Here is a 26,654-nt window from a genome sequence, read left to right on the forward strand (position 1 = left end):
CAAGCAGGCGGAAGACCACCCGGGAGACTCAGGATTGGCCAGGGCGGAGCAGAAGTGACTCGCTATTGAGCGGGAGTTGACCAATGGGAAGAACAGAGCAAGGAAGGACTTGTGATTGGCCATGGGTGGGTCAAGAAGCTTCCTGCGGATTGGTGGAAGGAAGGCTGAGAAGGAAGCAGAGGACCGATTGGAAAAGACCACGGAGGACTTCAGAGGCGAGCACCACGCGGGGCACTGATTGCTAGAGAGAGGGGGATGACGTCATGAGTCATGACTCTCTGCCCTCTTGTTCTGACCTTCTCCCTACTCTGGACATTGCCCCTTGCATTCTTGGCCCTTGCGTTCTTGACCCTGGACTCTTGCTTGTTGGGCGACGACGGACGGTGGAGAGACGGTGGAGCGATGACGAATCTCCTCCCTTGCGTTCACGTACGGGACCTCGCAAGCAATTGCGCGTGGACGCGCGGCTTGCCACTGCGGCATTCAGAGGCCTAGCAGCGCGGGAATGGGCGGTTCCCGCCAACGACCTGGCAGTTCCCGCCAACGCACCAGACGAGTCAACGAACCCTGACGAGACCCCGAGTTGGTTGAGCTAAGCACACATTACACACACGGTTATTTTCAGTTCTATTTCCCTGTGTCTGTGTTTAAGTCTGGTGTGAGGGATCCCAATTGTAGGACATTTATTTACCGTCGTGTTTCTTGTTACCGGCATTCCGTTTAATAAACCTGTTTATTTTTGTACATTTTAAATCCGTTTTTCGTTTGAGTTATTTTTGCAGGTTTGAAGACTGCTCTGCGGATCGCTCAGGTAAAAGCTTCCAGTTTCTTCTTCTTCTTTCTACCTCCCGCGTGTAGATATAAAATCTGCTATTGAATTGAAAGCCTCCAATAACGCTCGCAATCTCTGTTCCTGGTCTTCACCGAAAGGAATCACAGGACAATATATATATATATATATATATATATATATATATATATATACACGTTTAAACGTTTACTATATATATATATATATATATATATATATATATATATATACACACACACACACAGTCAGGTGAAAAAGTAAGTACACCCCATGTAAAGTTTTGACTTTTTCAACATATTTCAACATACAGCTATTTGATCTTCATTTCAACAATATTGATAGATAAAGGTGATATAATATAACAAATATCATGAAACATTTACATTTTGTAGTCCATTGTATAATTTAAATAAACATAAATGCAAATTTCGCATGTGGAAAAAGTACGTACACCCCTACATTTATCACTACTTCAAATACATAAAATTAGAATCAGGTGCACCAGCTCAGGTGCAAATGATTAGAACATTGCTAGAGAGGATCTTGGAGGAACCTGTCTTATTTAAACCTCAGACATTTCGTTTGGTTTCCTCTTTGTTGTTGAAGTGTGTGGCGTCACCATGTCTAGATTAAAAGAGCTCTCTGAGGCCTTCAGAAAGAAGGTTATAGATGCCTATGAGTCTGGGAAGGGATTTAAAAAGATCTCCAAACAATTTGAAATCAATCATTTGACTGTCCGGAAGATCATCGACAAGTGGAGAAGATTCCAAACAATTGCCAACTTTTTCAGGCCAGGCCACCCCAGCAAGTTCAGCCCGAGAGCAGACCGCAAGATGCTGAAAGAAGTCTCTCAGAACCCCAGAATGTCATCACGGGACCTACAGGTAGCTCTTGCCACTGTTGATGTCAAAGTGCACGAGTCTACCATTAGAAAGAGGCTGCACAAATTTGATCTACATGGGAGGTGTGCCAGGAGGAAAGCTTTGCTGTCCAGAAAGAACATCAGGGCAAGACTAAAGTTTGCCAATGAACACCCAGGCGAAGACCAGCACTTCTGGAACAATGTTCTCTGGACAGATGAGTCAAAGGTAGAGTTATTTGGCCATAGTACCAGAAGACATGTTTGGTGAAAACCAAAGACAGCATTTGACTACAAGAACCTGATACCAACTGTAAAGCATGGTGGTGGAAATTTTATGGTTTGGGGCAGCTTTGCTGCATCAGGGCCTGGGCAGCTCACCATCATAGAATTCACTATGAATTCTTCATTGTACCAGAGGGTGCTTGAGGATAATGTGAGGCCATCTGTCGGAAAGTTGTAGCTCAACCGAAGGTGAACCTTGCAACATGACAATGACCCTAAATATACCTGTAAATCCACCAAGGAATGGCTGAAAAGAAAGAAATGGAGGGTTCTGGAATGGGCAAGTCAAAGCCCGGATCTAAATCCCATCGAGATGTTGTGGGGGGATTTGAAACGAGCTGTGCATGCAAGAAACCCCTCAAACATCGCACAGCTGAAAGAATTATGCATGGAGGAGTGGGCAAAAATTTCTCCCAGTCGATGACAGAGACTGGTAGACAGTTATAAGAAACGCCGACTTGAGGTTGTTTCTGCCAAAGGGGGCAATACCACCTATTAGAGCCAAGGGTGTACTTACTTTTTCCACATGCGAAATTTGCATTTATGTTTATTTAAATTATACAATGGACTACAAAATGTAAATGTTTCATGATATTTGTTGTATGATATCACCTTTATCTATCAATATTGTTGAAATGAAGATCAAATAGCTGTATGTTGAAAAATGTTGTAAAAGTCAAAACTTTACATGGGGTGTACTTACTTTTTCACGTGACTGTATATAATGACCCATGCAGCTCCTATTCGCACCGCTCTTCTCAAACATCTATCTATAATTCCATTAATCTCTGTGTGTATGTGTGTTTGTATGTGTGTATGTGTGTATGTGTGTATGTGTGTATGTGTGTATGTTTGTCTGTGACCGCTGTTTCTCGACAACCACGGGTCCGATATACTTTAAACTTGCCAGGTATATTGCTGGGGACCCGAGGATGTGCCTTTTCAAGGTTTCATATTAATCGGACAAGTACTTACCGAGCTATGGCGATTTCTTTACCAAACACTGCAAGCCGTTCGCTTTGGACCAAACCATTGCATGTAAATAGAGGGGGGGTTTCTGTGGTCGTTGCGAATGGACCAAACCATTCATGTAAATAGAGGGGGGGGGGGGTTCTGTGGTCGTTACTGCCACGTGGTTTCAAAGTTTTTTTTTGTTGTTGTTGTTTGCACGCATGTTTTTTTGCACCCACGTACGGGCACGCCCTAGGATGTTTACACACACACACCCCTACACAAATTTTTTTTTTTTTTTTTTTTTGGCAAGGAACGGGCACCCACGTACGGGCACGTCCTAGCTTATATATAGTACGGGCATGCCCTAGTAATAGTAAATACCATCGTTTTAAACTTACCCTGTGCATCAACAAGCCCAGATATAACTTTCCCATCAGTGTTAAAAAGCACGAAGATTTGGACAGAACACACCATCTACGACCCTTTGGCCTTTTATTGGCTTATCTCGTAAGAGGATTTTGCAACTGCAACATAGCAACATAGTTTTTGCAACGTCGGACTGCAACATGTCAACTTTTTTGACGAGTTGATCAGGAAGTTCTCCAACTGTTTTGTTGTGCAGAGGCACACCCCTTTCTCGCAGGTAAGCTTACATGTACTTTCGGCTTCTGGAAGGTATGAAATATGTCCTGGCTGCCCTGATTTACTTTACTTCGTTACTATGGGTTTCAGCGCATGCGCAATAAGCCATCTTGGGCGGGTGCAGACCATGACTTCAAAAAGTCATTTTTAAAGTCGCGTATTGCAACCAAAGTTTCTTCAAACATATGTGTAATGCAAAGTACATATTTATTAAAGAGGACCTTTGACATTCTACCAGGATGGACACCACTCCATGAGGCCTGCTGCTTCAATCACTTCGCGATTGCAAAAGATTTACTTGATGCCGGAGCTAAAGTCAACTGTCTCGGCTTTAACAAATTCACACCGCTGCACGATGCTGTCATTTTTGGACATACAAAGGCCAGTGCTCTAGCATGACACATGGGTTAAAATAGTACAGCAGCATTTTCTAAAATGACTATATTGCCTCTGGTTATGTGAGACTTCTAGTCGTCCCAAACAGAGAATGGAGATTGCCAAGCAAACAGGCAGAAAGCAATACTTTTCATGTCGGTGTCAATCATTGCAGTTGGTAAAGCTACTCCTCGAGAATGGTGCAGATCCATACCTGCAGAATGCAGAAGGAAATAACTGCTTGGATCTTGCAAAAGATTTTGAAGTCGCACATCTTCTGCTTCCATATACAAGGAATGGAGCTGATAAAATCAAAGGTAATGAAATACACAGTATACACTATACAGTGTGTGTGTGTGTGTATGTATATATATATATATATATATATATTGTTGCGGTTTTGAGTTTTGTACAGTCAGTATAATAAAGGTTAAAATTTCCCCCTCATAGTTAGTCACACAAGCAACATGTAGCCTCGCGATAGTGTCGTTATTTCTTAGTATTTGTGAGCTTAGTCCTTTTCCTTTGTTAGTTCTGCGTTGCGTAGAGTAAGGAGAATAGGTCCTACTTCTACTGACTATCCCGCCTCCCTAGCCTCATGCCCCATTGCACTGACTTTGGTTCATTTTGGGCGAATTAACAGGAGGCAGGCCTAGGAGGGGCGGAGCCGAATGAGGAGGGCAGAGGAGCTGACGGTAAGCACGAGCCGCCAATCAGGGCTCAGAGGTTGTGGCGGCAGCACTGCGTCACAGGGTGTGGTTGGAAGGTTCGAGAGGGTTCAAGAAGGTTCGAGTGTATCTATGTAACCCGTTGCGCAAAGCCCCCGAGAGGACTCGCTGATGAGCAAAGGACTGAAGGAGGACTTGCGAGTGGAGAGCGTCAAAGGACTCGAGGGTTGAAGCAGCGCGGTGAGCTGAAGAGGACTTGGAGAGATACGCGATCGGCAGAAAACACGCAGGAACCAGAATACGCGCTCATATCTAAAGCGACGCTCGGTTGAGCTTTAAGCTGAGCTGCGGACAGTGCATTAAGTTACGTGAGTGATAACGGCTGTGCAACCGCCAGCCGCGCTGAGAGACTCGCATTTTCCATTCTACCTCATCGGCTGCTTTTGTTTGGGAGACGCGCTACGAGGACGCTTCCACCGCCTGCTTGCCATCTTCGCGGGACGTGCTGGGACCGTGGAGAGCCGGACGAAGCCGTTCCTGGACGACCACGTCGACGCATCTGGCTGGAACCTCAACCTACCTGCAATTCCCTGTGAGTGTGTGACGGGCCCGAGTCTGGGGAGTAAGATAAGACTGACTAAGTGCTGCTCTGTGTCTCTGCGTCCACCGATCACTGTATATACGTGTGGGAATCATAATTAAACCTGTGTTCTTCCTTTTCCATTCGATCGTTCCTGTGATTTCTTCATTGGCTCAGCGTGGTACGAATAGAACCGCTCGAATCGGGTTCCACTACCTAGAACTGCACGGACCACGTGGTACTCAATCCGCTCGGTGTACCCAGATCACACGTGGCTCGTGCATGGCTTGCTTCCTCGCTTCCGTGGCGGCGCAGGGATTTAGGTACGAGCGAGACTTCGTCCCGAACCACAACCTTGCGTTTTGCCAGGAAGAGGCGTTTCAAGTCTCTCGGTTCCGCCAAGCCCAGAAAAAACAAGGGGATTAATCCCCCCTTGGTAAGGGGAAGAAGGGCGGCGGAGAACCGCAACAATATATATACAGACTTGGCATTTAATATGGAATTTTTTTTTTTTTCTAGACTTGGGTTTACTTTCCTTCCTCAGTATATCAATCTGGTGAGTTTCTTTTACACTTTGGTGATTTATTTGGTAAAAGACCCATGTCACTGATTGTCTGTCGCAGCAAGAAGTCAACAACAGGATTATATCACAGGTGGCGTGGCAAAATGTACGGACACTCGGACAGGTACATTTGACGATTGACTTCACAATTGGGTATATAAGGGTTGTTGCGTTCTGTATTAGTGGAAAACAACTGCTGCACATCTCCAAAAGTTATTGCCGCTTCCTCTGGAGATGGTCCGTCAACTCGACAATGCTGTTTGTCATGGAGTGGTGGCTTTACGAAATTACGGCATGAAACAGCGTGCTATTGCTCGGCAGTATGGCATCACTCAAGGTCAGGTGTCAAAGATCCTGAAACGAAATGCTCAAAGGGGTGTCCCTACTCCAATACCGAGGCCAGGACGTCCCCGCAGAACCACAAGGAGGGATGATCGCCAGCTGCACCGGTTAGTCCGCAATGGCCATACCAAGACAGTTAATCGGCTTAGGGCTGAGTGGCAGCAACTGACAAATGTGCCTGTATCCAGAAGGCTAGTCAACCAACGACTGGTTCAAGCAGGCTATCGTGCCAGGCATCCCCTGAGAAAGCTACGCCTGACCCGACAACACCGTCAGCGCCGATTGCAGTGGGCCAAAGAGCGCCGTCAATGGCAGCCAGGACACTGGAATCACATGATCTTCAGTGACGAGTCTAGATTTCTGGTCTATCGTCAAGATGGCTGCGTCTGAGTGTGCAGACAAGTGCATGAAGCCTATAACAAAGATTGTATAGTGCCAAGAGTCCAAGCTGGAGGTGGTGGGGTGACCGTTTGGGCTGCTTTTCATACAGGGGGCAAAACTGACCTGGTTGTTCTCAATGGAAACCTGAACCAGTTCAAGTACAGGGCCATTCTGGAAGAAACATTGCTTCCATTTGCTCGTGCAGCCTTTCGAGGAAACTTTGTCTTCCAAGATGACAATGCACGGCCTCATCGTGCTCACATGATCCAACACTTTCTTGCTGACCGTAGTGTAGAGCATATGGAGTGGCCTGCCATGTCCCCGGATATGAATCCGATAGAGAACTTGTGGGAAGAATTAACGCGTCAAATCGACAACTTGGACCAGCCACCGACCTTTGTGCATGAATTGCAGCAGGCTATTGTCACTGCATGGCAAGCGATTCCTGTCCAAACCTTGGCAAATCTCGTGAACAGCATGCCTCAACGTGTACGTGCTCTCCTGAATGCTGGTGGGGGTTACACGAAGTACTGAACTGTAATTTTACTGTCCGTAATCCCAGTCGTAATTTAACTTTTGTTTTTGTTAAAAAAAATTTGGATAATGTGCAAAATAAAGAGATACTTCTGGAAAACATAAAGAAGTTCAACACAGTACTGTCCGCGAATTGAGTTTGATATCAGTTTACATCACTTTCAAGGATCAATTTATTTGTTTCGAAATGTCAAATGTGGTTTTTGTTTCTTTTAAAGGTCACATTAACAAAATCTAGAATAATTTCAACATAATTCCAATGAACTTTTGGTTCTAAGACATCTTGAAAAGTAAGTTCACCCCCACAAAAAAAATAATCCATATTAAATGCCAAGTCTGTATATATATATATATATATATATATATATATAGATGTAAACTGATATCGAACTCAATTCATGGACAGTACTGTGTTAAACTTCTGTACGTTTTCCAGAAGTATCTCTTTATTTTGCACATTAGCAAAAAAAATTATTAACAAAAACAAAAGTTAAATTACGACTGGGATTACGGACAGTAAAATCACAGTTCAGTACTTCGTGTAACCCCCACGAGCATTCCGGAGAGCACGTACACATTGAGGCAGGCTGTTCACGAGATTTGCCAAGATTTGGACAGGAATCCCTTGCCATGCAGTGACAATAGCCTGCTGCAATTCACGCACAGAGGTCGGCTGCTGGTCCAAGTGTTCGATTTGACACGTTAATTCTGCCCACAAGTTCTCTATCGGATTCTTACCCGGGGACATGGCAGGCCACTCCATATGCTCTACACCACGGTCAGCAAGAAAGTGTTGGATCATGCGAGCACGATGAGGCCGTGCATTGTCATCTTGGAAGACAAAGTTTCCTCGAAAGGCTGCACGAGCAAATGGAAGCAATGTTTCTTCCAGAATGGCCCTGTACTTGAACTGGTTCAGGTTTCCATTCAGAACAACCAGGTCAGTTTTTCCCCCTGCATGAAAAGCAGCCCAAACGGTCACCCCACCACCTCCAGCTTGGACTCTTGGCACTATACAATCTTTGTTGTAGGCTTCATGCACTTGTCTGCGCACTCGGACGCGGCCATCTTGACGATAGAACAAAAATCTAGACTCGTCACTGAAGATCACGTGATTCCAGTGTCGTGGCTGCCATTGACAGTGCTCTCTGGACCACTGCAATCGGCGCTGGCGGTGTTGTCTGGTCAGGCGTGGCTTTCTCAGGGGACGCCTGGCACGATAGCCTGCTTGAACCAGTCGTTGGTTGAATAGCCTTCTGGATACAGGCACATTTGTCAGTTGCTGCCACTCAGCCCCAAGCCGATTAGCTGACTTGGTACGGCCATTGCGGACTAACCGGTGCAGCTGGCGATCATCCCTCCTTGTGGTTCTGCGGGGACGTCCTGGCCTCAGTATTGGAGTAGGGACACCCCTCTGAGCATTTCGTTTCAGGATCTTTGACACCTGACCTTGAGTGATGCCATACTGCCAAGCAATAGCACGCTGTTTCATGCCGTAATTTCGTAAAGCCACCACTCCATGACAAACAGCATTGTCGAGTTGACGGACCATCTCCAGAGGAAGCGGCAATAACTTTTGGAGACGTGCAGCAGTTGTTTTCCACTAATTCAGAACGCAACAACCCTTGTATACCCGACTGTGAAGCCAATCATCAAATGCACCTGTCCGTACATTTTGCCACGCCACCTGTGATATTATCCTGTTGTTGACTTCTTGCTGCGACAGACAATCAGTGACATGGTTCTTTTAATAAATAAATCACCAAAGTGTAAAAGAAACTCACCAGATTGATATACTGAGTTAAGAAAGTAAACCCAAGTCAAGAAAAAAAAAAAATTCCATATTAAATGCCAAGTCTGTATATATATATATACTAGCTTGGCTCGGCTGCGCGTCATTACTGAGGAACAGGCTCATTTTAGCTGAGGATAATGACTGTACATGAGTTGCTGTGTTTTAATGATTTACACCAATCACAATACAAACAATTATTTTGCACAAATGTATTTGTTGTGTTTGTGATATTACATTTTTAGAGGCAATTTAGGTTGAAGATTTAGGTTGAAAGTTTTTTTTTTTCAAGAAAGAACCCCTCAGCACATACCTAGGGGAGGGGTAGGTGCAGACTGGAAGTTTGGGACGATTACACCTCACCACCACGTAATTCAAAACACCTCACCACCAAGTAATTTAAAACACCTCACAGCCATAAAACACGTAATAAAAACACCTCACCACCACGAAATTAAAAACACACCACCACGAATTTGAAAACACCTCACAGCCATAAAACACGTTTAAAAAAAACACCTCACCACCACAGAATTAAAAACACATCACAGCCATAAAACAGCTAATAAAAACACCTCATAGCCAGAAAATTAAAAACACCTCACCACCACATAATTCAAAACACCTCATGTCATCACCAACTAATTCAAAACACCTCACCACCACATAATTAAAAACACCTCACCACCATGTAATTATAAATACCTCACCACCACGTAATTCAAAACACCTCACCACCACGTAATTCAAAACACCTCACCACCATGTGATTTAAAAACACCTCACCACCACGTCATTTAAAAACACCTCACCACCACATAATTAAAAACACATCACCAACACGTAATTCTAAATACCTCACCACCACGTAATTCAAAACACCTCACCACCACGTCATTTAAAAACACCTCACCACCACATAATTAAAAATACCTCACCACCACGTGATTCAAAACCACCACAACGTTATTAAAAACACTTCACAACCACGGAAGCAAAAGTTTGAGGGAGTCGTTAAATGACAACACAGACACTGCCCAGATGTGTAGATATATAGATAAATGACTGTACCCGAGTTGCCGTTTTATCATGGTTTAAACCAATCATAATTCAAACAATTATTTTGCACAAATGTATTTGTAATATACGTGATATCACATTTTATAAACAATTTAAGTTGAAAACTTAAGTTGAAAAAATAATTTTTTTGCGAAAAAATTCCCCAAAAAATAAAATTGGGAAGTTTTTCAAAGAAAATACCCTTAGGACGGGAGAGATATGTGCATACCAGAAGTTTGGTACGATTTCACAAAAGTTTGAGAGAATAGTTCATTGACAAGACAAGACAACACAACACAGACACTGCACAGATATATATATATATATATATATATATATATATATATATATATATATATATATATATATATTGTTATGGTTTTCCGCCGCCCTTCCTACCCTTACCAAGGGGAGATTAAGCCCCTTGTTCTTTCTGGGCCGGCGTAACCGAGACTTGAAACGCCCCTTCCGGGCAAACGCAAGGTCGGGTTTCGGGACTAGTCTCGCACGTACCTAAATACCTGCGCTGCCATGGAAGCGGGGAACCAAGCCTCGCACGAGCCACGTGTAATTTGAGTACACCAAGCGGATTGCGTACCACGTGGTCCGTGCAGTTTTCTAGTATTGGAACCCGATTAGAGCGGTTCTATTCGTACCATGCTTAGTCAATGATGGAAAGCACGAGACGGTCGAATAAAGGAATAACAGGATTTAATGATTATTTACACTTATATTACAATTTGGTAGAAGACAGAGACACAGAGCAGCCTTATACATTCTTATACTAATGCCCAGACACCGGCCCGGTCACACTCACAAAGGGGAATTGCAGGCAGGATGATGTTCACGCGCTGCCTTGGTCGTCCAGGATCGGCGGCCCGGCGTCTTCTCCATGGTCCCAGCACGTCCCGCGAAGATGGCAAGCAGGTGGTGGAAAAAGGATCCTCGTAGCACGTCTCTCGAACAAAAGGCAGATGAGGCAGGAAGGTGGGCGGGAATGTGCGCGTCTCTCGGCGGCTTTCCACAGCGCGTCGAGTTACCAGCGTGCTATCACTCACGTAACCCAATGCAATAGAGGCTCAGCCTCAAGCTCAACCGAGCATCACTTTAATACGAGCGCTTATACTTGGTTCATGCACATCTTTCTCCGATCTTTCAACTCTCATCAATACGCGCCTCTCCAATAGCTCAATGCACAAGCTCACCTCTCCCCAAACTCCTCGTAACTGACCGCACTGCTTGACTCAACTGCTCGTGACCGAACTGCTCGAACTCCCAAACTACGCTGGTGGGGGCTTCGCGCGACGGGTTTTATTGCCACGCCCTGAGCCCTCCCGAACATTCTAACCACACCCTGTGACGCATTACCGCAGCCACTCCCCTTGAGCCCTGATTGGCGGCTTGCGCTTACCGTCAGCTTCTTCGCCGCCCTCATTCGGTCCCTGCTCGATCCGCCAGGCCTGCCCGTGTTAACTCGCGCCAAAAAGCCAAAGGCAGCACAAGGAGGCGCAAGGCGGCACAAGGCAATGGAAGTATAAAAAGGACCAAACTCTCATTATTCTACTCAATGCAAAATTAACACAGGAAAAGGACTATGCTCACAAATACTAAGAGATAACTGAACTATTGCGAGGCTACATGTTGTTGTGTGACTAAACTATGAGGGGGAAATTAACCTTTATTGTACAAAACTCAAAACCACAACAATATATGTATATATATATATATATACATATATATATATATATATATATATATATATATATATATATAATTGATATATGTGGGACAATTACATGCCGAATCCAGGAATCGAACCCAGATCCTCTGGAAAAACGTACTAATGCTCTGCCATCTCAGCTATCTGGGTGACCCTGACTGAGCATGCAATTTTCCCACACATGATTGCCACTCTCTTTCCGTCAATGCTTTCGGGGCACTCACTGCCAAACATAGGAGCACAAACAGCCTGAACATGAGAGGGCCTTCCTCCAATGGGGGGACAAATCCATGTCCGCTATTATAAACACCACTGGGGGCATAGTGAAGCAATTAGATTAATGAACAGGATTAAATAATTTCATTGATATATGTGGGAAAATTACATACCAGCACTGGTATGGTTTTCCAGAGGACCTGGGTTCGATCCTTGGTTCAGCCTGCCTGATGCATGCCTGATGTTCGACGGAAGGTGGTGCAGGAATGTGTAATGTTTGGTTCATTGTTTAGCAATCGCCGTTTCCCCCATTGTTTGTTTGCTTTTCACTTCCCACCTGGCTTCCCTGAATATGATACATTTGAAAGTGTGCAGATCACATGCATATTTGTATAAAATTGCTAAAGAGGGAATTAATTTTATCAGAGGTAAAAAATATTTAAGTTTCATTGTTGTAATGAAAAAATAATGCCTCATTGGAGTTTCACCATATAAGACCACCAAGGCAAAGTGATCAAGCTGGAGTATCTGCTCAAAGGTTTATTTATTTCAGAGATGTACAGTATTGGTTAATGAAGCCATTTGAGGTAAGGGAGGGGCTGGAAGGGGAACAAACACCAGAAACAGATTTGACCAGACGCCATCAGGATTTGGAGGAGGGCGACAGGTTTGAGAGTTCAGTCTTGAGAGTAGAGAGATATTGTTTCCTGGTTCTCCTGAGGGTAGACACACATTTGTTCTGAGCTTTGTGAAAGGAACTGAGATTGCCTTCAGTTGTGTTCGCCTTCCATGAGGTGAAGGCGAGTGGTTTCATGGCAACTGCCTCGGGAGGAAGGGTATGACAACTGAAGACGAGATGGGATAAAACTGTGCATGAAAGAGAGAGGAATTTTCTTTGGAAGAATTCCCAGGAAGAGTTGATGTCAGAGGCAGTAGAGATGGGAGACCAGTCCAGAAGTTATATGGCTGCTTGAAGGCTTGAAGACCATGCCAGTCGTCCTGAGTGAAATGCGGAGGGGAAGCCATAGCCAGAGATACTCAAGGAGTTTGGGAGGTGTGCAGTACACAGAGAGTGAGAGAGTTTTTTTTATGTACAGTGCACCTCCGCCACCAGGACAAGGCTCAGCTCTATCATACCGAAGGAGGGAGTAACCACATAGAGATACCAAGGAGTCAGGGACGTCTTGAAGGAGGAAAGTTTCTGTTAAGCAGATTAAATTTGGTTTGTGAGAAGCAACCTGCATGGAGAGATCAGTCAGGGTTGAGTGAAGGCACCGGATGTTTGAGGTCCATACCATTAAGGAAGAAGTATGGGAGCATCTGGTACAAGATGGGGAGGATAGGATGAGGGAGGAGAGGAGGAGGTAGGGAAGCAGTTGACAGTGTGTCAGAGATTTCAGAAGAGCAAGGAGAGAGGGCAGAATGAGGAGGAGGACAAAAGTGTAGGTGGTGATGGGATGAGGCACAGTGAGAAGTAATAGGAATGTGCACAGAGGGAAGTAGAAGATTGTAGGAGGTGGAGAAAGAGAGAAGAATGGGGGAGGGAGCAGCTTTGGGGATGAGTTAAGAGGTAACCTTGAGGAGGATGGGTGAGGGGGGAGTTTTTTAAATTTATTTAAAGTGATTCTTCGTAATTGAGAGATGGGGCCAAAACAATATATAGCACTATATTTCAAAAAGTTTTGGATGGGATATGACAAAACGTGGTGGATGAGTTAGATCAGTGACAGGAACAAGCCAATTTAATTTTGGTTCAAATCCGGGTGCAGATCCAGATCCGGCCTAGCAGTGGGATACAAAGCCTGGTGTTGACTTAACGGTTAAGGTGGCTGTCTTAACATCTTAGGGTATTGAGTGTGAGCCCCTGTCGAGCCATTACATAACACGAGGTGGGTTGATTCAGCCTGTCACACTTCTGGGGTTGGCAAAATGAATACCAGCTCATTGGAAACAGGAGCAAAGTATCAGCGGCACAGCCGTGCTCCCAGCAATGAGGCAACCAGCAGCCATAGGCTGCATACGAAATAATAATAAGTGGGACGCAAAACATAAACTATTCAGCCTAGCAGAGGTATGCACTCTACCGAACTCTATTCTAGTTTTAGTTGGATTTGAACCTTTGCCGTGGTTGGATTATGGTGAAGCCAACTCGTGGATACCCATCCGACTCTAATTCCACCTCATTCATTTACGATTTTTTCGTGTACATTTTTATTTCTAGTTCTGCATAATTCTCTGCTTCTGTAGATTTCTACTTGAAAAACTGCACATTGCATTGTGTTGATAAATATTGTTTTTACTTTTCAGGTACTTCCACCAATTCCAACTCTAAAGTTACACAGAGAAAAATGATTTATGATTATGCAAATGATGCAACATCCAAACCTTTAACAGATAATAACAGGCAGCCCTTAGCTTGGTCAAAAACTAAGGTCGACCATGTTGAACTACCACTCGTGTTTCACCCACATATTTATAATACAAGCTCGAATTCTTCCAGCAACCTTCCTGCAGAACCATTCAAACAGACAGGAACAGAGGACCCTGCGTCTTATTTCAATTCAGTTGGTGCTGGCTCTATTGGCCCTGGTCCAAGCCAGATTTCTGAAATTGAAAAACAAACGTTGACCAATGCAAAAATAAGAGATGATACAACAGTTGGACAAAAAAACTATCAAGATGTACCAATGACTACAGCACCAATGATTGTGATGCAATCGATTGAGCCACCACCTGGAAATGCATCTGCTCTCCCAAGTCTTTTTGGCCCTTTTCCAATCCAGAGTTCTGACATTGAAAAACAAACGTTGACATATGCAGAAATAAGAGATGATACAACAGTTGGACAAAAAAACTATCAAGATGTACCAATGACTACTGCACCAATGATTGTGACGCAATCGATTGAGCCACCACCTGGAAATGCATCTGCTCTCCCAAGTCTTCTTGGCCCTTTTCCAATCCAGAGTTCTGACATTGAAAAACAAACGTTGCCAAATGCAGAAATAAGAGCTGACACAATGGTTGGGTGTAAAAACTATCAATATGTATCAATGACCACAACACCAATGATTGTGACGCAACCGATTAAGCCACCACCTGGAAATGGATCTGCTCTCCCAAGTCTTTTTGGCCCTTTTCCAATCCAGAGTTTTGACATTGAAAAACAAACGTTGCCAAATGTAAAAAAAATACGAGCTGACACAATGATTGGGTGTAAAAACTATCAAGATGCATCAATGATTGTGTCGCAATCAATTGAGCCACCACCTGGAAATGAATCTGCTCTCCCAAGTCATACAATTAAAACATCTACTTCACACAAATGCACCAAGAAAACGAAATGCTCCAAAGAAAGCATTCTGCCAAATCTCATTAGTAAGGGCAACATACAACCAGGAAATGACGTACTCTGCTTTATGAATAAAGTAAGTTTACTTTCTACACAAACTAATAATAGTAGTTTGATGTGTGTGTGTGTGTGTGTGTGTGTGTGTGTGTGTGTGTGTGTGTGTGTGTGTGTGTGTGTGTGTGTGTGTGTGTGTGTGTGTGTGTGTGTGTGTCCATGCCGTAACTTTTTACCATTTGAGGTATTGCCATAAAATTTTCACCAAAGCTTTAGTATGATAATACGGAGAAGGAAAATTAATAATTTTGTCAGAAGGTCAAAGGTCAGCATCACTAAAATCACCAATTTTCATCCAATTGACCTGAAATTAAAATTTACTATTTGAGTTTTGTCATCAAATTTTCAATGAAGCTTTATTATGAGAATATGGAGAAGGCAAATTAAGAATTTGGTCAAAAGGACAAAGGTCAGCATCACCTAAAATCATCATTTTTCATCTGATTGACCTGAAATTTTAAGAATTTGCATATTAGATCACTCAATTGATTCACCAATCAAAAGCTAGAAGCTGATTGTTTGTTTTTTTTAGATCAAAAGGCCAAAGGTCAATGTTGCATAAAATTTCCAGCTTTCACCCAATTGAGCTGAAATTTAAAGAATTTGCATATTGGGTCACTAAATTGGTTAATCAATCAAAAGCTATAAGCTGATTGTTGTTGTTTTTCCGATCAAAAGGTCAAAGGTCAAGTTTGCATAAAATCATAAATTAAACTCAAATTGACCTGAAATTTAAAAAAAATTGCAGGTAACAGAATTGATTCACCAAACAAAAGCTAAAAACTGATTATTTTATTTATATCTAAAGCTCAAAAGTCAAGGATGCATAAAATCATCAATTTTCATTTTGTACTGTTTTTCGGAATTTTGAGCATGCACAAGAAGAAGAAGACATCTGAATATAAATGGAAGGAGAGGAGCTTTGCATTTTCAGATGCTTTCTATTTTTATCTCACCTGGAACGAAGTTCAGGGGAGCTTATGTGATGGCACGTCGTCCATCCGTCAGTCCGTCCGTCCGATCTTGCAACTTCTTCTCCGAAACCGCTGAAGAGATTGTGACCAAACTTGGCACAAATGATATTTGTTGTGTTGTGACTAAAGTTTGTTCACGGCATTAAAAAAAATCGGGGTCTAAGGGGGTCTACTCGGGGTCAAAGTGGTTCCATGTTTGACCCCCAAAATAGCAATTTGCTTTTTCCTCTGAAACTACCCTGTGTACCTCCTCAGACATCAATTTTTCCAATGCCTTGAACAAACATTGGTACATCACAGATGATGTAGGTTGTGGTGAGGAGTCATCAAAATTGTGTGTGTAGGTTCTGAGAAAAAAAGCAAATACCTATTTTGGGGGCCAAGCCCACCCCCTCCTACCATAGACCACCTTAGACCCCAATTTTTTAAATGCCAGAAGAAAACTTTGGTACAACATGGGTGGTGAAGGTTGTGGTGAAGTTTCATCGAAATTGTGTGTGTAGTTTCAGCAAGGAAAGCAAATATCTATCTTGGGGGGATCAAACCTGTACCCACTTTGACCCCCACCCCTTCCCCCATAGATCCCCAAAGAGGCAGATTTTTTTTCATGCCGTGAACAAACTTTGGTACATCACGGGTGGTGAAGGTTGTGGTAAAGTTTCATCGAAATTGTGTGTGTAGTTTCAGAGCTTCAGCGAAGAAAGCAAATATCTATTTTGGGGGAGGTCAAACCTGGACCCACTTTAACCCCCCTCACCCCCCCCCCCCTCTGTAGATCCCCAAAGGGGCCAATTTTTTAAAATGCAGTGAACAAACTTTGGTACATCACGGGTGATGAAGGTTGTGGCAAACTTTCATAGAAATAGTGTGTGTAGTTTCAGAGGAAAAAGCAAATTCCTATTTTGGGGGTCAAACCTGGATCCACTTTGACCCCTGATAGACCCCCTTAGCCCCTGATTTTTTTTTAATGCCGTAAAAAAAACTTTAGTCACAACACAACAAATATAATTTGTGCCAAATTTGGTCGTAATCCCATTAGCAGTTTCGGAGAAGAAGTTTCAAGTGTTTACGGACCGACTGACGACGCGCCATCACATAAGCTCCCCTAAACTTCGTTCCAGGTGAGCTAAAAATGAAATACAGAAATATCTAATTTACATAAGTATTCAACCCCCTGAGTCAATACTTTGTAGAAGCATCTTTGGCAGTGATTACAGCTTCGAGTCTTCTTGGGTAAGTCTGTATTAGCTTTGCACATCTGGATTTGGGGAGTTTCTCCCATTCTTCCTTGCAGATTTGCTCAAACTCTGTCAAGTTGGATGGGGAGCGTCGGTGAACAGCAATGTTCAAATCGTTCCACAGGTTCTCACTGGGATTCAAGTCTGGTCTTTGGCTGGGCCACTCAAGGACTTTCACATTCTTGTTCTGAAGCTATTCCAGTGTTGCTTTGGCTGTACGATTGGGTCATTGTCCTGTTGCAATGGAATTTGCCACAGTCTAAGGTCTTTTGCACTCTGAAGCAGATTCTCCTCAAGGACTTCCCTGTATTTGGCTCCATTTATTGTTCCCTGTAACCTCACAAGTCTCCCAGTCTGTGCCGCTGAAAAGCATCCTAGTAGCATGATGCTGCCACCAGCATGCTTCACGGTAGAGATGGTGTTAGATGGGTCATGAGCTGTGCTTGGTTTCCACCAGACATAACTCTTTGCATTCAGGGCAAAGTGTTCAATTTTTGTCTTTTAGGACCACAGAATTTTTTTCTTCATGCTCTCAGAGTCTTTCACGTGCCTTATTGCAAACTCAAGGTTTGCTGTCATGTGTCGTTTTCTCATGAGTGGCTTCCGTCTGGCTACTCTCCCATGAAGCCTATATTTTTGAAGTGTTGCATAGACTGTTGTCTTTCTGGCATGTTCATCCATCTCAGACAAGGAACACTGTAATTCTGTGAGAGTGGTCATTGGGTTATTGGTCACCTCCCTGACAAAGGTCCTTCTTGCCCAGTTGCTCAGTTTGCTCAGACAGCCAGCTCTAGGAAGAGTCTGGATATTTACATATTATTTCCATTTCCTAATGATGGAGCTCACTGTGCTCTTGGGAACTTTCAACACTCTAGAAATTGTTTTATACACTTCCCCACGTCTATGCCTCTTCACAATTCTATCTCAGAGTTAGATGGACAGTTCCTTGGACTTCATGGTAGAGTTTTTGCTCTGACATGCACTTTCAACTGTGGGACATGCACTGTGAACTGGATATGAGAATTTTTTTATTTATTTAAAGTAATTCTTCATAATTGAGAGATTGGGGTAAAAACAATATATAGCACAATATTTCAAAAAGTTTTGGATGGGTTATGACAAGGGTCATACTATCAAACCAAATAAACAAAATTGTATATACAGTGCCTATATAAAGTCTACACCCCCTTTCAAATTTTTTACCTTTTGATGCCTTATACTTGTAGCCTGCAATGAAATTGCATTAAATTAGACTTTTTCCACCTTTACTTACATATCGTAACCCACAACTTCCAACTGAAAAACAAATTCTACAAATTAAAAAAATTAATTAAAAATACAAAACTGGCAAATCTTGGTTGGATAGGTGTCCCTCCCCCCCTACCCCCCCCCCTACCCTCTTATTATGCCAATTGTAAATTAACCCAGGTGTAACCATTCACCTTCAAAATCACACACCAAGTTGATTACCCCCACCTGTGTTGAATTTTAGTGTTTCTGATTATTTCAGAATAAAATCAGCTGTTCCTATAGGTTTCCTCTGTGGGTAATGAATTTCACAGCAAAGACTCAACCATGAGCACCAAGGAGCTTTCATAAGATCTCTGGGATAAAGTTGTGGAAGGGCACAGAACAGGGGATGGGTATAAAAATATTTCAAAGGCCTTGAATATACCTTGAAGGACAGTCAAGACAATCATTACGAAGTGGAAGGCTTATGGTACCACCAAGACCCTGCCTAGATTAGGCCGACCCTCCATACTGGATGACCAAGTAAGAAGGAGACTGATCAGAGAGGCCACGAAGAGGCCAATGGCAACTTTGAAAGTGCTACAGGCCTTTATGGCAAAGACTGGCCCCTGTGTGCATGTGACAACAATATCCCAAACACTACACAAGTTTTTGGCCTGTACGATGGGGTGGCAAGAAGAAAGCCATGACTCAAAAAAGCCCACCTTGAGTCCCGTTTGACTTATGCAAAAAAACACTCCAGAGATTCTGAAGCCATGTGGCAAAAAGTTTTATGGTCTGATGAGACAAAGATGGAACTTTTTGTCCGAAATGCAAAACGTTACATTTGGTGAAATCCCAACACAGCACATCACCCAAAGAACACCATCCCTACTGCGAAGCATGGTGGTGGCAGCATCATGTTATGGGGATGTTTCCCATCAGCAAGGACTGGAGCACTTGTCAGGATAGAAGGGAAAATGGATGCAACAAAATACAGAAAATCCAAATGGCTAAACATGCTGCCCTCTGCAAGAAAGCTGAAATTGGGATGGAAGTTCACCTTTCAGCATTTTCACAACGACCCGAAGCACACAGCCAAACTTACACTGAAGTGGCTAAGGAACAAAAAGATAAATGTCATTCAGTGGCCCAGTCAGAGTCCCGACCTAAATACAATCAAAAATCTGTGGCATGACTTGAAGGTTCCTTTCCATCAACGCTCCCCACGTAACTTGACTGAGCTTGAACAGTTTTGTACAGGAGAATGGGCATATATTGCCCAATCAAGGTGTGCAAAGTTGGTAGAGACCTATCCCAAAAGACTCAGCTGTAATTGCTGTCAAAGGTGCTTCCACCAATTATTAACTCAGGGGGGTGGACACTCATCCAACCAAGGTACACGCGTTTTTTGTTTTTTTATTAATTTTCTGCAATTTCTATCATTTTTTTCACTTTGAAGTTCTGGGTTACAATGTGTAAATAAAGGTGAAAAAAGGCTGATTTAATGTAATTTAATTCCAGGCTTTAAGGCAACAAAATGTGAAAATTTTGAAAGGGGTGTTGACCTTCCATTGGCACTGTAAACAGCATCTGGCAGAGGGGGAGTGGTGGGTTTCTTTCTAAATCATGTCCTATCAATTGATTTTGCCACAGGTGGACTCCATTTAAATTGTAGAGACATCTCAAGGATGACCAAAATAAATTGGATGCACTTGAGCTCAGTTTGAAGTGTCATAGCAAAGGGGTTGAATACTTATTGACTGAAGACATTTCAGCTTTTAATTTTTCATTATTTCCTTAAAATTTCGAAAAACATAATTCCACTTTGACATTATGGGGTATAATGTGTCGATCAGTGACAACAAAATCTCAATTTAATCCATTTTAAATTCAGGCTATAACACAACAAAATGTGAAAAAAGTCAAAGGGTGTGATGAATACTTTCTGAAAGCACTGTAATTGTCGGATGACTGCTGGATATTGGTTTGATATTCGATTTCCATGTTGCGCATTGCCTTTACTTTATCAACCTTCACAGGGTGTGAATCACAAAGGTAACTTGCTGCCAAGTGGCTTCATAAGTACTTCAAGTGGAATTTCCTTTCCCACTCTGTCAAAGTGGATTGTTTGGATTAGAGGAGGAAAATCGGTTATGCAAGAGACCACAGCTTTGAAAATGGTAATCTGGAATTGAACATTAGTTGGTTTAAATAGCAAGCAGTACACCTAAACCTGTATTTTGTGATCACCTGTCAAAATTGGCTACTTTCTTTCTTAGGAAAAGCAAATGTACTTATTGAAGTTTAGGTATTTCATCGAGTGTTGCTTGTTATTTTGACAGGTTTTTTGTAATGGAAAAAGACTCTCTCACATTGCACCAAGGCTGAAGAAGAGAGGGAATTTTTTTTTTACCAATGGCCCGTCTGTGAAGAATGTAAACAAAACCATGGGAACACCTTCACAAATGACTACATCAATCGCCAATGTTGCTTCAACATTGGCATTAGTTTCTTGCTCTGCCACTCCAATCACTGTTACAGCCCCTTTAACCTCACTAGGTCATGTTTCCCCTGCGATCTCTTCTCAACAGAATTTTGACTTTAGTAAAAGGTTTGTCACAAGTTCCCATGCTGCGAACACCAGTGAAACTGTGGCATTTACACAGGAAGCCAGTGGTGGACATAATCTGAATTCAAGTAGTAAGTCATTTGTCATCTTCTCCATTCTTTTTTAAAATGTAAAACAGCCTAATCTCTGCCCACTGTTTCTGTAAGGTTATTACATCGAGTTCAAGTGAGTACAAGAAGAGGCAATTTAGCACATATATTTTGCATGTGTCATATCCACAACTTATTCATCATTTACTTACTACCTCATGAACTGCATATTGGTGATATTATTTTGTGAGCACACTTAACGATCTACCAGTATGTACTATATACGAATTATTTACAACTTGTGCCTTCATATTTTTGGCTGCCCTAGCTTGTTCACAATTGGGTGACACATAGGACATCATATATATGTTTCACAACCAATATGGGACAACTAGCATTTAAACATCAACCCCTTATTAAATCTATTGCAAAGGTCATAGTATGACTACTCCAAGCCTGGTGTTGGCTTAGCGGTTAGGGTGCCGGCTTGGGATCCTAGGATCCTGGGTTTGAATCCTGGTTGATTGCTGAATTAACGCCAGGGGGGTTGACTCAGACTGTCATCCTTCCGAGGTAGGCAAATTGAGTACCAGTTCACTGGTAATTCCCTGTGTGTTGCAAGAGGCGACTAACAGGGTCGGTGGCAGGAAGTGCATCCGGCTGCAAAACATTGCTTCAAAAAGGGCGACATGGTGCCCCAAAAAAGGCCAACCCCTGCTCTGTGGGGAAAAATGGCCTTTAAGGGCGGTTCAATAGTATGACTACTCTGATGAACTAGAACGGCACTCAGTAGAGAGCATACCTCCATCTGGTTGGCCATATCACTCAATGGTGAAGAATCTCTTAATATATTCTACTAACTGGATCCGGATCCGGATCTTCACCAAAATTGAATCGATTCTTCCTTGTCACACACAACCTGTCCAACAAGTTTCGTCCAAATCCATCCATAACTTTTTGAGATAGCCCACAATGTATAGTTTTTGGCCCTATCTCCCAATGGTGAAGAATCACTTTAAAATTAAATAATTCTCATATCCGAATCCATATTCAGATCTCCACCAAAATCTAATTTATTTGTCCTTGTCAGACACCCAACCGGTCCATCAGGTTTTGTCCAAATCCGTCCACAACTTTTTGAGATATTGTATCTCAAATTGTATATTGTATGAATGAATGAATATGAATATGAATGAATCCGGTGTATATTGTATATTGTATTGTATTGTATTGTATCTATTGTATCTCATTTGAGAGTGTATCATTTTGGCTCTATCTCCCAATGGTGAAGAATCACTTAAAAAATTATTGTAGCCGAATCCGGATCTTCACCAACATCTAATCATTTCGTCCTTGTCACATACGCTACAACCATTAGCTCTTTCATGAGCCTCGACTCTGTATACAAAAAAATAAAATAAAATCTCTGCCAAATTCCGTCTGAATCTGTCCACAACTTTTCGAGATATTTTGTTCACAAACAAACAAACAAACAAACAGACAAATGGACAGACAGACAGCGGTGAAAACATAACTCCATCCACCTTTGGTGGCGGATGTACATATACCAGCATATCTAGTTGGTTAATATTGCAAATTGCACAGAGAGCAGGTTCTCTTCCTACTCATTGAAGAAACACCCCCGTCTTTTCAAAAGATACAACAGTGTTTTGCGTCTACAAGGAAGTGCAAAAAGGCGAAACAGCCAAAGTATAGGAATTGAAGTTTGGCATCAATCCCAGGTCCCCTATGGCACAATCATTTAGTGTGTTCGGCCATTAAAACAAACGTAAAAACATGATAATATTGTATCTTGAATTTTGGGAATAGTGTCACTTTAACTTAAAGCAAATCAATCCCGTGCCCAACCTCCCATTTAGAATGATGTTCCAAATGCTTCGTTCATGTACATGATTCTTTCTTTCTCTGTCATTCTATGCCAGATTACGAAGCGATAAGAAAATGTTGCAAGATGACCATTGAGATGCCCACCAGGTTTCTCCGTGTAAAGAACGAGGAGGTGTTTCCGTCACATTTACTGCCAAAGATTTGGAAGGATATTTGATTTGTATGGGTAATGTCACGAGACTTAAAAAAGTCACCAAAAAATTGGGGTTCGTTTATTTTCTTTTTTTATAAAACTAAAATATGTACGTGTTTTCACTTTTGTATTTTTACTTCAATATTCTCACTTTTTTTTAGTCAGCTATTTGGGGTCATCAAAAGAATCCATGATCATGGACCCATGTTGATTTCTGAAGCTCAACTGACTATGTTTAAAGCCTCCAACTTGATTACTTTTTGCTGTAATTTTAATGACTGTTTGATTTGTTGTTTTTCAATTTGTCTGTAATGGTGAAACAAAGTATGCACCATGGCTTATTTCCTCTTATTTACAGATTGTGAAAGCTTATTGAATATTACATTGTTGTTATATAAATAAAATTCCATTTAATTGCAACAACAATTTTTTTGTCATTATAATACTGATATTTTAGAAAGTAGGAGCACTGCAAGACAAACATGAACAACACATAGTGCCGACAGCAGTCATCATATAAACAAGCGTGACTTGGCGTGCATGATTCCACCACACGTCGTTTCACAACATCGATTCCACCACACGTCGTTTCAGAGGGATAGGCATCTTTGACCTTTTCGGTGTCTTTTGGGTCTTCATGGTGGTTTGGATCTTCAGGGCCATTTGGGTCTTCAGGGTCTTTTGGATCTTCTGGGCCTTTAAGGGTATTTTGGGTCTTTGGGGGTGTTTTGGGTCTTCTGGGTCTTTGGTGTCTTCAGGGTCTTTTATTTCCACTGTGTATTTAAGGGTCTTTGGGGTATTTTGGTTTTTTGGGGTATTTAAGGGTCTTTTGGGTTTAAACGGTCTTTGGAGTCTTCAGGGTGTATTGGGGCTTCAGGGTCTTTTGGATCCTTGGGGCCTTTAAGGGTATTTTGAGTCTTTGGCGTGTTTTGGGTCTTTGGGGTCTTCGGGGGCTTTTGGGTCTTCGGGGTCTTTTGGCTGTTTTGAGTCTTCAGGGTATTTTGGGTCTTCAGGGTATTTTGGGTCTTCAGGGTATTTTGGGTCTTCGGGGTCTTTTGGATCTTTAAGGGTATTTTGGGTCTTCAGGAGTCTTGGTGGTCTTAAGGGCCTTGGGGGATTTAAAGTGTCGTCAAAGGTCTGAGGGGTCTCAGCAGTCTAAGCGTAATTAAGAGTTCATGGACCGTGTTTTGGGTGTTAATTTTATTTGAAGAAGAAGACTTTCTGGTCGCATATAAACAAACAAACAAACATAAGCATATATGTTTGCTCTATTATCATAATATATGAAGGCTCAATCATGTCTCTCACCCTTAAGTGGTACATCTTTGGGAGCCTCGATAGTGTGCGTATCTCTCTATGCTGTCACTGATGACTCACCAATGAGCGATGAAACTGTTCCGGTGGCTTATGGGAACGTGTAGTGCTTTATTTACCAAAGGCGTTTAGCAAGCATCTTACGAACACACGCCTAACACTTAAATACTGAATAAAACATCATTATACGCACACAACTAATCGCCCGTCTAAATAGCAATTTAAGAAGGGAGATAAACCACCAATTAGTTGTGCGGGTCGTGTCTAAACAGCGGATTAGCCTGTGAAACACCGCACATATCTCCAACATATCTCCAACAAAATCCCACTCCTCCCTCCAGGTCTTCAAAACAGCTGTTCACCACCATCTCTTATCTTCCCCCATCCAAAACCTTGATCTTTTCTACCCCCGCTAATTTCACCCCAGATTCACTTTTTTGAAATACCAACTTCCTTCCTGGAAGTCCTTGCAGTGTCCTTGTGTTTAATACTTATCCCACCCCACCCCCCCCCCCCCCCACCTTCCCAAGCCTCCTCCACCCCAAGCCCCCTCCCTCCCACAGATCTCCCGATGCCCCTGCTCTCAAATGTTGTATTTGTGTGCTTCCCCTTCTCTCCCCTTCTTGTCTACTGCTCCCCTTATTATATACTTTGTGTGTCTTTGATTTTTTTTGTGTGATAAATGTCAGCTCTTTCATGAGCCTCGATCCTGCATACAAAAACAATAACAACAACAAAAAAAACATCAAATTGAAATGATGCACTTGCATAAAATCGGAGCACCACAGACAATTGTTGGAGGACATTCAGTGCAGTGCTCCTCATCGTAGGTTGATCAAGGTCCTCTTATGCGAGATTCAGCAGCCAACAAGAAGATTCCTTTAAGAGTCTGGAATACTGGGCAAGTTTTGATATTTTCGTACTTCTTCATCGCATCTATCCTCAAAGATTCTCAATGCACGAAGGCGACTGCCCTATTCCTATCCTCTTCTGCCTCCTCATGATCCAGGAAAAAATATCATCCCTTTACAATAGTTATTCTCTGCAGACTAACGAAATTAGAACTGCAACTAACTATAGTTTAACTCCAGTATTAAGGAGTAATTATCTGCAAACTACTGTTAGTCCTTGTGCCCACCGTCGAATTTTGAAGTTTGACTACCAAAAAAGAGGGCAAGTCGCCACTATATTTTTCAGTTAGAATTATATATTGCCTGTATGAAAAAATGTGATGGACATTTGAATTCGGTAGCTGAACCCATTTTGGTGGCCATTTTCCAAAATGGCCGCCAATTTCATATTTCATCAATTTTCAAATTTCGTATCTCATAAATTTGGCCGTAACTTTTAATCGGTGGATTTTCCGTTCAGTTGAGGAATACCAATCCATTCACCAAGATTGCTGTGGATCAGACAACTGAGGAAACGGTAAATAAAGATACCCAGACTGCGGGCGGCACACGTGGATTCAGCCTAAAACCAGGTACTGTTGCACGTTACTATCTCACGGCAGAGCATAGAGCATCAGCGCTGAGGGAACTCCGGTATCAGATTTCGTCGCAAAGTCCTGGGAAAGTCAGTCATGCAGACCTTGGGAAGGCACGAATAAAGAGAGACGAGTCTGATGTTGCTAGTTTGGTTGATCTCATGGATAACAACTGGACGAATCCCTTTGGCAGAGATCCATCAGATCTTGTTAGTATATTTACTGGAGCAGTTGCTTCACCTGAGGTTTCCAGTAGCCTGCTGACGGCACGCAAACAGGGAGAAGAAGCTTACACAGTATTCCAGGAGCAACGGCTTCAAAAGGGAGAGGGCTTCCATGACACGATCAAGAAGCTCAAGTTGAAACATTCAGTGACATGAAAAATAAAACTGCTAAAGGTTCAACTAAAGAAACAGTCTTGAAAGCTGACCGACGGTTGTTCGCGAACATGGTTCTCATTGCCCAAAACCGAAAACTGGAGATGCGTGATGTCCTATGTCATCCTCTTGGCCCATTACCCTGGG

General features: G+C 42.6%; 1 protein-coding gene across 1 annotated transcript; it reads left to right on the forward strand.

Annotated features, from left to right (window-relative positions):
• Positions 1 to 3,219: 3,219 nt before the first annotated feature.
• LOC137431329 (uncharacterized) lies at positions 3,220 to 23,756 on the forward strand. The gene is made up of 5 exons (XM_078781862.1): positions 3,220 to 4,243; positions 14,088 to 15,208; positions 20,671 to 20,811; positions 20,974 to 21,331; positions 23,233 to 23,756. The coding sequence occupies exons 1-5, from the start codon at positions 4,039 to 4,041 to the stop codon at positions 23,352 to 23,354; spliced, it is 1,947 nt and encodes a 648-aa protein (XP_078637988.1). The 5' UTR covers positions 3,220 to 4,038; the 3' UTR covers positions 23,355 to 23,756.
• Positions 23,757 to 26,654: the final 2,898 nt, after the last annotated feature.

Source organism: Myxine glutinosa, chromosome 7 (assembly GCF_964187855.1).
Source record: "Myxine glutinosa chromosome 7, kmMyxGlut1.1, whole genome shotgun sequence".
NCBI lineage: Eukaryota > Metazoa > Chordata > Myxini > Myxiniformes > Myxinidae > Myxine > Myxine glutinosa.